At 31.6% G+C, this 13,276-nt stretch overlaps 1 protein-coding gene across 3 annotated transcripts; it reads left to right on the top strand.

The window, feature by feature from the left end:
- Positions 1-4,691: 4,691 nt before the first annotated feature.
- LOC143403641 (pancreatic alpha-amylase-like) lies at positions 4,692-11,867 on the top strand. Of its 3 annotated transcripts, none has more exons than XM_076861714.2 (10): positions 4,692-4,859; positions 5,216-5,362; positions 6,182-6,379; positions 6,896-6,964; positions 7,888-8,021; positions 8,745-8,867; positions 8,961-9,060; positions 10,028-10,146; positions 10,247-10,372; positions 11,678-11,867. In XM_076861714.2, exons 1-10 carry the CDS (start codon positions 4,692-4,694, stop codon positions 11,865-11,867), a joined length of 1,374 nt encoding a protein of 457 aa, XP_076717829.2. The 3 variants fall into 3 exon arrangements, with proteins under 3 accessions (XP_076717829.2, XP_076717828.2, XP_076717830.2); XM_076861713.2 differs by having other exon boundaries at positions 6,896-7,126; XM_076861715.2 differs by lacking the exon at positions 6,896-6,964.
- Positions 11,868-13,276: the final 1,409 nt, after the last annotated feature.

The raw sequence follows: 13,276 nt of genomic DNA, 5'->3' as shown, positions 1-13,276 counted from the left end.
GCTAAATCAAGTTAGCCAATACCCCCAAACCAAACGCTGAATGTTTTCTTTAATATAAGGGGCCTGATTTATAGTGAGGTAGGATGCGGGAGCATAGGAGGAATAGACAGACTCTAGATAGGGCAGAGGGGATGGAAGGGAAGGGAGGAGGCATGGGGTAATTAATGATGGTGAAATGTGATGATCATGTACTATCCAAAGTACATGTATGAAGACACAAATTGGTGTGAATATACTATGTATACAACAAGAGATATGAAAATTATGGTCTCTCTATATAATAAGAATTATAATGTGTTCTGCTGTCATATATGCATTAAAAATTTTACATTAAAGAAAGATTTAAAACTAGCTTGTCTTAATCTTTGGGTCATGTTCTGAACCATCACATTTTGGAATTTGTTACCTTCAATCAGGTGTGACATTCAAATGAATCCTCTCTTCTCTCTCAACTCTTTAGAGCATCAGCCCTATATTGTCACCAACTGTCTAATCAGTCTTCTCTTCTACTCTGATTCTAATTCTCAACCACATCCAGTTAGTGTCTTGTAAACCTTGCAAATGTTGCTTTTTTGTTTGTTATTGAAAACCATTCTCTGGTAATGAAATAGCTCTTTATTCTCTCCTTCCTATACCCTCTACCCCATCTTTTATATCAATTGATGGGTTTTGCCCAAAGTTATATCTTTGCTTTCAATGTCTCTCTTGGTACCTTGTCAGCTATCAAGGATGTAGTTTTCCAAAACAGATAATTCTGACAGCGTTAGCCTGGACATTATTTGGGGATGACATCTGTTCTGCTCAGTATCTCTGATAAAGCAATAAATATTTTGAGTGTCATTCCTCAAAATATCATAGCTTTATTGGAAATTCCCACATTTCTCTGCTTTTTTGCTTCTCACACCTATCTTTTAAGTTGTTTTTGTATTCCCATGTAGGTTTAAAAGTTAAAGCTCAAACTCAGTGTTCAGTGTTCCTCTAACCATTCTACCTTTAAATTGTACTGTAAGTGATAAGGGCATTGCCATTTTCCACTCACCCAAACTTTAAATAACAGAATCCCTTTAACTCCAATTTTTTCTTCCCTGATATCTATTTAGCTACCATTTCCTGTGGTCAATCTTCACCAGATTTATTGCATCTATCCTCTCTGTATAAGTTAATTATTACTTAAAAACAATATTTCATGTGCTGGTTCAGCCCTGGATCATCATTCACCTACTGTAAGCTAGTGGGTCAAAAACTCAGATGACTGGAATGGCTAGGGAAAACCAGACCTCTTTACCTATCTGTTCATTCCAACTCTGCACACAGCACAAAAGTCTCGGATTTTGATAAGATTAAGCCTGCTGCAAGTCCTAATAAAATTTTTGCTTGTTTCTTATTGACTGACATTTCACTCTACAAGGCAAATCACACACTGTATAAGTCAATCCCAGAGACTATATGGGAAGAGACTCCACATAGGTATGGCTACTGGAAAATGTTATTCATCTGGTCGCCCTTATAGCAACAATCAGAAATTCTTTCCTAATTCTCATTCTTATTGTGATAATCCTAGTTCAGATTTTCATGACTGCCTGTTTAATAATCTTCAGGATTTCTATTGTTTCTGTCCCTGCTACCTGTGCCTTCTAATCCATCTGTTATACTTAAAAAGTTCTAATCAAGTTCCTTTCCTGTCTAAAGCAAACAAACAGTACCTTGGTATAGGATTCCAAGAAAAGTGTTTTCTTCTTCCTGACTTTGAGCAATCTCAATACATCTTTACCACCTGATGCCCGTGGTTCTTCCACACCTTAACTTACAATTTTAAAGCATTACTTTCCTCCTTCCCCTTACTCACATTTGATAATTCTATTTTTCTTACTAAAATGGAATTTTACCTGATATTTTTCATTAAAGTCAAACCCATTCTTTGAATCAATTTTTTCTTCCCCTATTCATGTCAGAAATTACTTTTTGTGTCAATAAAATCTTAACACACTTTACTCATGACTCTCTTACCACAATGATCTCACCCTTCACTTTACTATGGTTGGCTTTTGTGTGTGGCTGTATCCCTTCTCTAGATCCTTAACCTCTAGAAGAACTCTACGAGGATCTGACATATCACATATATAATTTAACATTTTTAATGACCATTTGTAAAGAAGAAAAAAATGTACTGAGGTTATTCATGTTAATAATAGATTTTACTTATCTTAATGTCTCTCAGAATATTATTTCAACAAGTAAAAAATTATTGATTTTCATGTTCTAGTTTTATATTAACTCTGAAATACAAGTATATTTTATACTTACATCATATTTCTGTTCAAATTAGCAACATTTCAATGCTCCATAGATAATTCTTGCTGGTGGCTTTTATAGTGAACATCCCAACTTCAGAAATACGGAAGACATACTGATGTAACACAGAAAATGTCACTTCATAGTCAGACCTGTTTTTATATTTTGCCCTTGTCACTTGCTACAGAAGTTTGGACAATTTGATCAGTCTCTCTAGGCCTTAGTTTCTTCATGTATATGAAATTTTTGAAAAGACAAGATTGAAGTATTATACAATTTCTGACATGGTGTTCATTTATTTATAAAATGAATACATAACCCATAATAACCTCAATGTCTTGCATGATACTTGGAGCTCAGAGTATATGTTAGATAGCCATTTATTGAGCATATTAGACATACTAATCATTTGCTAGGTTCAACATTACATATGGTGTCTACCTTTTAAAAGATCTGTTCAGAATGGTGAACATGTAATATTTATTATTTATATAAATTATATATATAATATATATATATTATATATATATATATATTATATATATATTTGAAAAGCTGTTACACAGGAGTTATAAACTATGCCTGGGAATATAAGTGTAGGGTTTATAAAGATGTTGCTTCAACTCAATTTATGCCAGGTACATAACAATGGTGGAAGGGAATCATAGGAAGAATACCAGGAGGTATGAACTTACATGTAAAACACATGGAACTTTGATTGTCCACATGGTTGGTCCCAGGAAGGACCAAAGGAGAGTGCTGTGAATACTAGAGAAATAATTAGGGAATAATTGGAATAATAACTTTTCCCCAGAGATAGTACTTCCTCATTTTCCCTCATCTTGATAGATGATATTCATCACCAAATATCTATATCTTTAGTGTCTGCATTTCATAATTCTTTAGATTGAATATACCCATAAACGTGTTGCCTCTCACCTTTGAAACATCCTATCTATGCCCTAGTCAAAGTCACCCACCTCTTTCCTGGACTACTATAAAAAGCTTCTAGCTTATCTTCCTTTCTTCATTCTAATACTCCAGTTTCTCATTTCCTCCAAGAGGCAATGATGATTTCCTTTTTAAACACAGCATGCTCTTTCAGCTCTCCTTACAGCATCACTAGCTCTCTTTCTTGATTCATTCTAAGATCTGACCTACCTATCTATTTTCAATTCATTTGCTTTTCCATTTCTCACACATGCTTTAGCCTTGCTAACTTAAAAAAAAAGTTTCTCTAGTATTCCAAGATTTTTTCACCCATGAGTTTTTGCTTTCTCCTCTATCTAGATTGGTCATTTCCTTGTCTTCAAATGACTACTTATCTTTAATTCTTTAATTCACAACTAAAATCACTCCGTCAGTAATGTTTCACTGACAATCCAGACTGAAATGCTCTGATAGTGACGTTACTCTCTATTTTATTATGCTGTTACTTCATAGTAGTTTTTATTGAAATCTGAAATTATTATCATCCCTATTATTCTCATTACTGATATTATATTTACTTGCATATTTTTTTTTCTACTAGAATGCAAGCTCTCTTGGAATAGAAAAATGACTGTCTTACTCATCATTATATCCCTTATATTATCCTTAATACTTGGCAAAGGGGAACACTCAATCCTTGTTGAAAGGATGGATAAAATTTTCCCAAATATACTATTAATTAAGGAGGAAAAGTATGTGCATTCTTTGATTTAATGTTTTACTACACATAAAAGATATTTGGCTATGGGGAGAAAATCATAACAACTACAAATCCTATTATTCCAGCATAAATTCTACTATTCTAGCACAAAATCTACTACTCTAGCCATGTTATTAAGCACTTGATTTGAAGGGAGGGGGTCTAATTCTCCAATTTATGGGCATTTAAATTTCAAATAGTTTTTAAATTTTAATGCACAAATGTAAATAACTAAAAATTTGTGTGTGGGAAGGAGGATAAGAAAATTAATGTCTTGTTTTTTTGGAAATTGAAATATTACAAACATTGCAGATAAATAGTTCAAACAAGATTTTGAGTATACCTTGAGTTGTGTCTAATTGTAACTTTCTTTCTATTAGTAAAGCACATCAGAAATAAGATATATTTATAGCTAAATAATATATGAATGAGGACTGTTTATGTATGTCACATGCTAGATATTTGAAAAGGCTAATATTCTTTTAATAAGAACAACATTAAGTTCTAAAAGGTCATTTAAGGTTATTTTCTTGGGAGATCATATGAATGTTCTTCACCTCTTGAGTTAACATTATTATTGATAATCTTTTCACATTCCAGTATTTGTACTCTAAATATTTATTTATCTTAACATTTACTTTGTCAAATGTGCTCTTTTTACAGGAATATAAATAGTTGCTAGAAAGAACAGTGGCAGCTTCAGAGCAAAATGAAGTTCTTTTTGCTGCTTTCAGCCCTTGGGCTCTGTTGGGCTCAGTATTCCCCAAACACTCAACAGGGAAGGACTTCTATGGTCCACTTGTTTGAGTGGCGCTGGGTTGATATTGCTCAGGAATGTGAGCGATACTTAGCTCCCAATGGATTTGGAGGAGTTCAGGTAAAGATTGTTCACAAACATAAATTGCAACATTTACTTGAGGTTATGATAAATGATATAGTAAAATAGCAATCCATTTCTGTGAATCTGAGATAATATTTTACTTCACATATAAGTCCTCTGAAACAGTTTTCTGAGGAAGAAAATAATTAGTATTGGTGGCAACTTTATATTTTGTTTCAGGATAACAGCAGGACATTTTTATTGTGCTGTTAATGTTTTAGAGTGGTTATAAAGTAATGTAGCTGCATGTACAAAGATTCAGCAATAATTTTAGGTTATTAATTTGTTTTAGAGGTTTTAATGATATAAAATAATCTATTATTTCATAATCATTAAGTTTGTTTTGTTTGTAGATCTCACCACCCAATGAAAATATTGTTGTTAACAACCCTTCAAGACCTTTGTGGGAAAGATACCAACCAATTAGCTATAAAACATGCACAAGATCTGGAAATGAAGATGAGTTCAGAAACATTGTGACTAGGTGTAACAATGTTGGTGTAAGTGAATTTAAGTTTCCTTTAAAAATATTATATAGGAAGATAATTTCTTCATTTTTTTTCTCTCTTGAGCAGAAAGTTTCTGGCACATGAATTTTAAAATTTTACTTCATACTTGAGCAGTAACTCAAAATGAACTATTGCTTTATGTTCAACCTTTATAAATACTCCTATATGTTCCATTTATCTACTAAAGAAAAGACCATTTAAAGTTTAAAGAAGAATTTACTTGTAAAGCAAGGCATCATCTTTAAATCCTTATAGCTAAATACATTCCTTATTAAGTGTTAGAAGTTCCAATTACAATAGTTGCTATAATTTTTATGTGACTTATCTACAAGTAAATTCCTGAGTACTCTTCTCAATCATTTTTATTTAATAATAAATAGTCATTTTCACTTTATGGTGAGGAGAGTAATGATTGGCAATATCTATCTTCCTTTCTTCAGATCCTAAGCAGAGTGTAAAAGCTACTTGTTTCTTTTTCCTTGTGATCCACTGAAATTTCAAAAATTAATATATTTTTGTGTGTCAACTGATTCTTACCACCTCAAAAATGCCTTTCTTAATAATTATCATAGTTTCTGCTTTTCTCAATTCATCATTTATGTAAATATATGACCAAACAACTAGAATAGATATCACTCTTCATTTCACATTAGTTTCCTTTCATGCTTCACTTTTTAGTCTTATTGGAAAATGAAGTTATACAATAATAAAGAAATATTTTAGATTTTAATGAATACTCTGTAAAGTTCAATCAATAATGTGTCAGATTTTTACCTAAAATCAAATTGAAACAAACCCTTTGCTTTTCAGGTCAGAATTTATGTGCATGCTGTAATTAATCATATGTGTGGTGAAGGGGGAGGTGCAAGAACAAGCAGTACTTGTGGAAGCTATTTCAATGCTGGAAATAGGGAGTTTCCAGCAGTCCCATACTCTGCTTGGGATTTTAATGATGGTAAATGTAAAACCTCAAGTGGCGGCATTGAGAGCTATAATGATGCTTATCAGGTAATTTTCTTTTGAAAATAATGATCTGAATAAAGAACTACCTATGCCTTTAATTATGCACATGTAACTTTCTTAAACACTGATTTTAAACACTAGTTTAGATTCCTAGGTAAAATAAGTAACCATGACTGCATAAAAATAAAAAAAACCTCAATAATCCAAAGCATTCTGCAGTCATGATACTAGGTATAGAACTCAGTGATAAAATACTTGCCTGGTATGTGTAAGGCACTGGGTTTACTCCTCAATTCCAGAAGGATAAATAAATAAATAAATTCCTCCAATCAACTAAAAAGCTCATCTATTCATTTTCTGCCTTCTCCATTTTTATGCTAGAAAATATTTCAAAGTGCTTCCACAGAATAATGCCAATATTCCCAAAGCCCAATTTAAAAAAATGAATTATGGAAATGACTGTTGATGAATAAATGAATGAATAAATGATGAAATGGATTCTCAGATGAAAGATGATTTTTAAAGAAAACAACAACAACAACAAAATTTTTACCTCAACAGGTCAGAGATTGTCGTCTGGTTGGTCTTCTTGATCTTGCCCTGGAGAAAGATTATGTGCGCACCCAAATTGCCAATTATATGAACCATCTCATTGATATTGGTGTAGCAGGGTTCAGACTGGATGCTTCTAAGCATATGTGGCCTGGAGACATAAACGCAGTTTTGGATAAACTGCATAATCTAAACACAAACTGGTTCCCTGGAGGAAGCAGGCCTTTCATTTTCCAGGAGGTACATTCATCTATATACATGCATAAAAACTGTATCATTTCATTCACTAGGAAATAAATGACAGATTTAATTAAATAAGAAATTTCTGTAGGTTAATGGCTGAGTCATTGATATACTGTAGTATTCCTAAAATTTTTATTTAGAAATAACCCGTTTAACTTTTTATCAAAGTATGTTCTTTGGAACTATAGAACACTTATTTAGGCTACAAATCACAGCTATTTACTACCTTCCAGAGACCATTATACAAGACCAAAAAGTACATAGTTGTTGTTCTAAGCCAGTCTGAGTTTGAATCTTCACTGTACAACTACTAGCTATCTAAGTTTATAGTGAAATTAATTTTCCTTTCTGTGAAACAGATTCTTTTTTCATCTAAAGAAAAGGAATAATGAGAAAGTTTATGTTTTTGTTCTTTTTGGAAAATTAAACATATTAATAATTATCGAGCATTGAGAAATATTGATCAGATAGTGAGTTCTGTGATAGTGTGAACTAATGTTTATATAATTATTGTGCAAGACTAAATGAGAGCAGGATTTTCACAGGACCACAGGTTACTTCATCATAGATATTTCTTTCAATATTGTGACATATATTTTATCAAAACAAAATAAGAATCTCAGTGTGATGAAAGCAGTTTTAAGCATTTCAAATAACATAGATGTTTTAGGCTATTTTTATGTTATATTAATTTTTTCATTAAAATACTTTAAAAGGTTTGTACATTAAAATGATATTTTCCCCTGTGTATCAACCAGGTGATTGATCTGGGTGGTGAGGCAATTACAAGTAGTGAGTACTTTGGAAATGGCCGTGTGGCAGAATTCAAGTATGGTGCAAAACTGGGCACAGTCATTCGCAGGTGGAATGGAGAGAAGATGGCTTACTTAAAGTAAATATAATTTGTCATTTTTAGTACTTTACAGATCTATTAGACATACTACTCCAGTATGAGTTATCTTCTTAGAACCTTCTTACATAATCAAGAAGTAGATTATTAATAAATGTTATTCTTCTTTAAACCACAATTAATCATCTTTTTAATTTAGAATATCAGTCACAAGGAAGTATTCTGGAAACCAAAACATCACCTAAATATTTTCATCTATCTATTATTTGAGTACACTAGATTTGAGTAATGTTTCCTTATAATCAATTAAAGCTAGATTATTTTCAGAGGATGCTACCATTTATAAAGTACCTACAATTTGGCCATAACTATGGAATAAGTATGCATTTTCTCAACTCTTTAATTTGAAACATTAAGGTGTTCATTCTAAAGGAATAAAGTGTTGAAGCCTCATTTTAACCAAGTTTGCCTTTCTGTACAATGTGGTATGAATATTAACCCTTCAGAAATCCACATAAAATGCATATCCTGAAACCTTTAAAAGAACCATTTTATGACAAAAATCTTACATATGAATGGATACAAGGAATTCTACATATATACAAAAACAGAATAAATTTATAGATTTGTTAATCTACAAAAACTCTAAATTCTATGGAATAATTAATTAGAGAGTTTATCTAAGGATGCTACATAAAAAAAGATGCAGATTTAGATTACCCTAAAATTATTGTAAAAGAATGAAAATATTTATTTTTTTAATAGGAACTGGGGAGAAGGTTGGGGTTTCATGCCCTCAGACAGAGCTCTAGTCTTTGTGGATAACCATGACAACCAACGAGGACATGGAGCTGGAGGATCATCCATTCTTACATTCTGGGATGCAAGGTAGGAGAAAAACCTCTCTACATGTCTTTAACTCACCTTTCAATGATAGTAATAATAGTCTATTCTATTGTAATATATTTTTATAACTTTTAGGCTGTATAAAATGGCAGTTGGATTTATGCTTGCTCATCCTTATGGATTTACACGAGTAATGTCAAGCTACCGTTGGCAAAGAAACTTTGTGAATGGACAAGTAAATTTTGAATTTGTTCAAAATATCTTTTTCTCAAGCAAAAGTAGGTAATTTTGTTTTAATTTCTCATGAGGTTGTTGCATTCAATATTTATACATCAAGTATTTATTTAAATGGAAACCTAAGACTAATCTCTGATTTTAGTAATGGAAAGGATATTGAATACATAAAATTTATGTTCTCTTTTTTTTTCAAAGAGTATGAAAACTATTCAGTAATAGGACAGATATCCACACATTAAGAAAGAAAAACTTATGAATAAGAACAAGTTACAGGGTATAAAATATATACTTATCATAAGTACCCAATTTCATAGAGTTGATATGAAGATTACACATGCTAAAACTTATCAAGAACTTAAATTGGTTCCTGTTTTTATTATCAGAAATATAAATATTATGAAAATATTTTTTAAAAAAGTTTTATGGAATGCAAAGAATTGGTTCAGCTGAGTTGAATTTAAATGAGGAAAATATCTTAAAAGATGAATGAAATGAAATACATTTTTGAATTAAAAATTTACAGACTGCTTCAGGATAAGTAAGAATGAGAAAAATATCAGGGGTATGGTAAAAACATAAATCCAAATATCAATTTCAATACTGAACTGAGAAATAGGTTATGAAGATGCTTTAAAAGTTAAGTGAGGGTTTTCTTTCTAACTGAAGATTTCAGATGTAGCATCATTACAGAGACTTTATATCTAAAGGAAATCCATTTCCTATAATTCAGAAAGATACCTAAAGAACCAGAGTTTAGAAAGATGATAAAAACTCAGTAAAGGTCTATAAAAATATTATATCTGATGTATTCTAAAAAAAAAAAAAAACACTGCAGAGACAAGTAGCGGGATCAAATAATTGAGAGGTGTAATGAAGGAAGAAAAAGTTGTGTCTCTGTGTGTGTGTGTGTGTGTGTGTGTGTGTGCGTGCGTGTGTGTTAAAAATCTGCTTTTGTTTAAATTAAGGATGTTAATGATTGGATTGGACCACCAAATAATAATGGAGTGATCAAAGAAGTAACTATTAATCCAGACACTACTTGTGGCAATGACTGGGTCTGTGAACATCGATGGCGCCAAATAAGGTAAGAGTAATACATATCCTCTAACACTTTCCTTAACATTTTACTTTAAACTGTTTCAGTTTAAGAATAGCAACATTTTTTTATGATACTATGCTTTTAGAATCATGGTTATTTTCCGAAATGTGGTTGATGGCCAGCCTTTTCAAAACTGGTGGGATAATGGTAGCAACCAAGTGGCTTTTGGAAGAGGAAACAAAGGATTCCTTGTCTTTAATAATGATGACTGGTAAGTGGATATCAATTTTAAATAATTTTTACACTGTTATGTTCTAGTTTTATTCTATTCAGGTTCATTTACTTTTTTCATATCTTGAAAATCCTTTAAGTCAGGGAATCAAAAAAAATAAGAAATCAGAAAAGTAAAGAAAAAAAATAATGATGGCATTTATTCCCACCCCCACTATTTTTATAAGGGTTTTTATTTGAATTAGAGTTTCTTATGCATCCATGCAATATTGTGTACTAAATATTATGCATATTATGCTAATATTAAATGAGCTACTAAATATACCAACAGTTAATATAAGGATGGCAAAATCTCTAAAAAACATGGCTTTCAGTCTCAATCTTAGTACTGGAATATCTTTTTTAGCTCTGTATCTCAACTACTCCACTATCTGCTCCTTTGCTATATATTCTTCACTTCCTACCTCTCAGGGACAAGTACTACTTTAAAGTGTATGTGTTAGAAATGTATCTTATGGCCAATGATATTCTCACTAGATTTTTTTTTACTTTTACTTCTAAAGCTTTTCATTACTGGCCTTTCTTTAGTGATACTGATAGCCTATTCTTATAGTCTAATGAGTCTTTCATATGGAGAACTACAGCCAGAAGAACTCTGCCAGCTGTGGAATGTCTCAGTCCCACCCCAACTTCTGCTCATGTTTAGCTCAGGTTAGTCTAAAATTACATTTAATTGGTCAAAAATAAATAAATAAGTAATGTGTCTTTCTTTTTCTTCCAAAAGAGCCTATGGCTAATTCTTTAATTTCTATGTTTTCTGCATAGAAGAACTGAAATAAATTTATACAAGATAGTTTTTTATTCCAAGATATATACTTCTTCATAAAAATGATAGAATATTTTTTCTTCTAATTCTAATGATTTTTGTTCTCTTGAAAAAAATATTTTTTGAAGAAAAATTCCAATTTTAATTCTTTAAAGCAATCAGTATTTTTATAAATTCACAAAAAGCAAATAGAAAATATTTATGTTTACCACAGGCAGTACTTTTATCTAAAGGTAGAAATTCCTGTAGATCTTCACTGCTATTCTTCAACTTTTATGGTCTGGTAATAGTCACCACTGACTAGGAATGGATAGGTGTTCTGTATGATTACATTGTACTGAGAGTGCTGTTCACATCCACTGGAAAGATCGCTGTGTTTCCATTTTCTTCTTATTGAGATCTTGACTGCTTAAAGTTCTATTGCACAAAAACTAAGCTGTTCATTTATTTTAGAGAGAATCTGAATTCTTATATTTGATTTTAATGAATTTAACTTAGATATCAAATTTTGTTTTATAGGTCATTGTCAACAACTTTGCAAACTGGTCTTCCTGGTGGCACATATTGTGATGTCATTTCTGGAGATAAAATTAATGGAGATTGCACAGGAATTAAAGTCTATGTTTCCAGTGATGGCAAGGCTCAGATTTCTATTAGTAACTCTGCTGAAGACCCATTCATTGCAATTCATGCTGATTCAAAGTTGTAAAATTTAATTAAATGCAAATACACAGCATTATCAAGTGTCCTTTTTTATTGTGTATATATATATATATATATATATATATATATATATATATATATTAGTTTTCATAATTCTTTAATTTTATTATAAGTTGTATGTCATCAACTTGAAAAGATCAAGCATTAAAAAATCACATGACTTATATGTATAATTATAAGAAAACTACAGGCAAGGTGTTATTGTTTTAGAAGACATACTTTAACTTACATGTCAAGGGAATGTCTAAGAACTCACAAAGGCATTTTGACAAATACATTTATTTTCATTGACACCATTTGTCCACTATGTATCTCTTATTTCTGAGATATAGTCTGAAATTCTGTCTACAATTTACAGATATAGTCTGAAATTCTGTCTATAATTCTCTCACAGCGTCTTTCTGTCAATTAGAAAGAGCTGGTTTAATGGTGATTCACATAGTGAGATAGCTCAATTGGATGGTTTTCACAATACAGAAGTGGTTTTATAATTTACAGAGTTAAAAATAGAAGAGACTGGGGCTCAGTGGTCGAACAATTGCCTATCATGCGTGAGGCACTGGGTTCATTTCTCAGCATCACATATAAATAAATGAATAAAATAAAGGTCCACCAACATCTAAAAAAAAGTTAAAAAAAATAGAAGGGACTTCAATTGCATACTCTATAATTTTTAATATTTTTGAGCCCACAGGAACATTCTACTCCTTTCCTTATAGTCTTCTCTCACTTTCTTTTTTTTAATTTTGTTTTGGCTGTAGTTGAACACAATGCCTTTTTATTTTATTTATATATTTTCATGTGGTGCTGAGGATCAAACCCATTGCCTGGCACATGCTAGATGATATGAGCCACAACCCCTGACCTCTTTTCATTTTCTTTCAGTGTTTTGACTTGCTGTCACATGGCTTTTCATTCCTGCTCCAACCTCTAACATGGATGTTCAATTAAGGCTTTCGTGACACTATATTCTCCAGATTTTCTTTGTAATTCTCTAGTTGTTTATTCCCCATTGTCTTAAAATTTAACATAGAATGTCTTATGGCATTAACCTAGATCTTTGTATAACTCATTTGTTTTATAATGCTTAAGTGAGAAGATAGAAGAAATAAATTGAAAACTCTTCTTTTCATCTATAAATTTATCTGTCTCTGCCATGAAACAGATTTATAGTGCGTTTGTTACAACTTCAGTCCAATTCATCTTGTGCTCCAATTTTTTGCAATTTCTGTGACTATTATGATACAGAACACACACACAAACACATATACACACAAACACACAATTTTCATGAAGCAAGTTAATTATTTACAGAGAGGCAGCAAGGGGCAACAGACACCTAGCATAGCCATTCTCCTAAGGCTCAGGAAAGCTGCACAGGGTAGATGAGTCTCA

The sequence above is a fragment of the Callospermophilus lateralis genome, unplaced genomic scaffold, assembly GCF_048772815.1.
Source record: "Callospermophilus lateralis isolate mCalLat2 unplaced genomic scaffold, mCalLat2.hap1 Scaffold_138, whole genome shotgun sequence".
Classification (NCBI taxonomy): domain Eukaryota; kingdom Metazoa; phylum Chordata; class Mammalia; order Rodentia; family Sciuridae; genus Callospermophilus; species Callospermophilus lateralis.
This window is presented reverse-complemented; position numbering and strand designations above follow the sequence as displayed.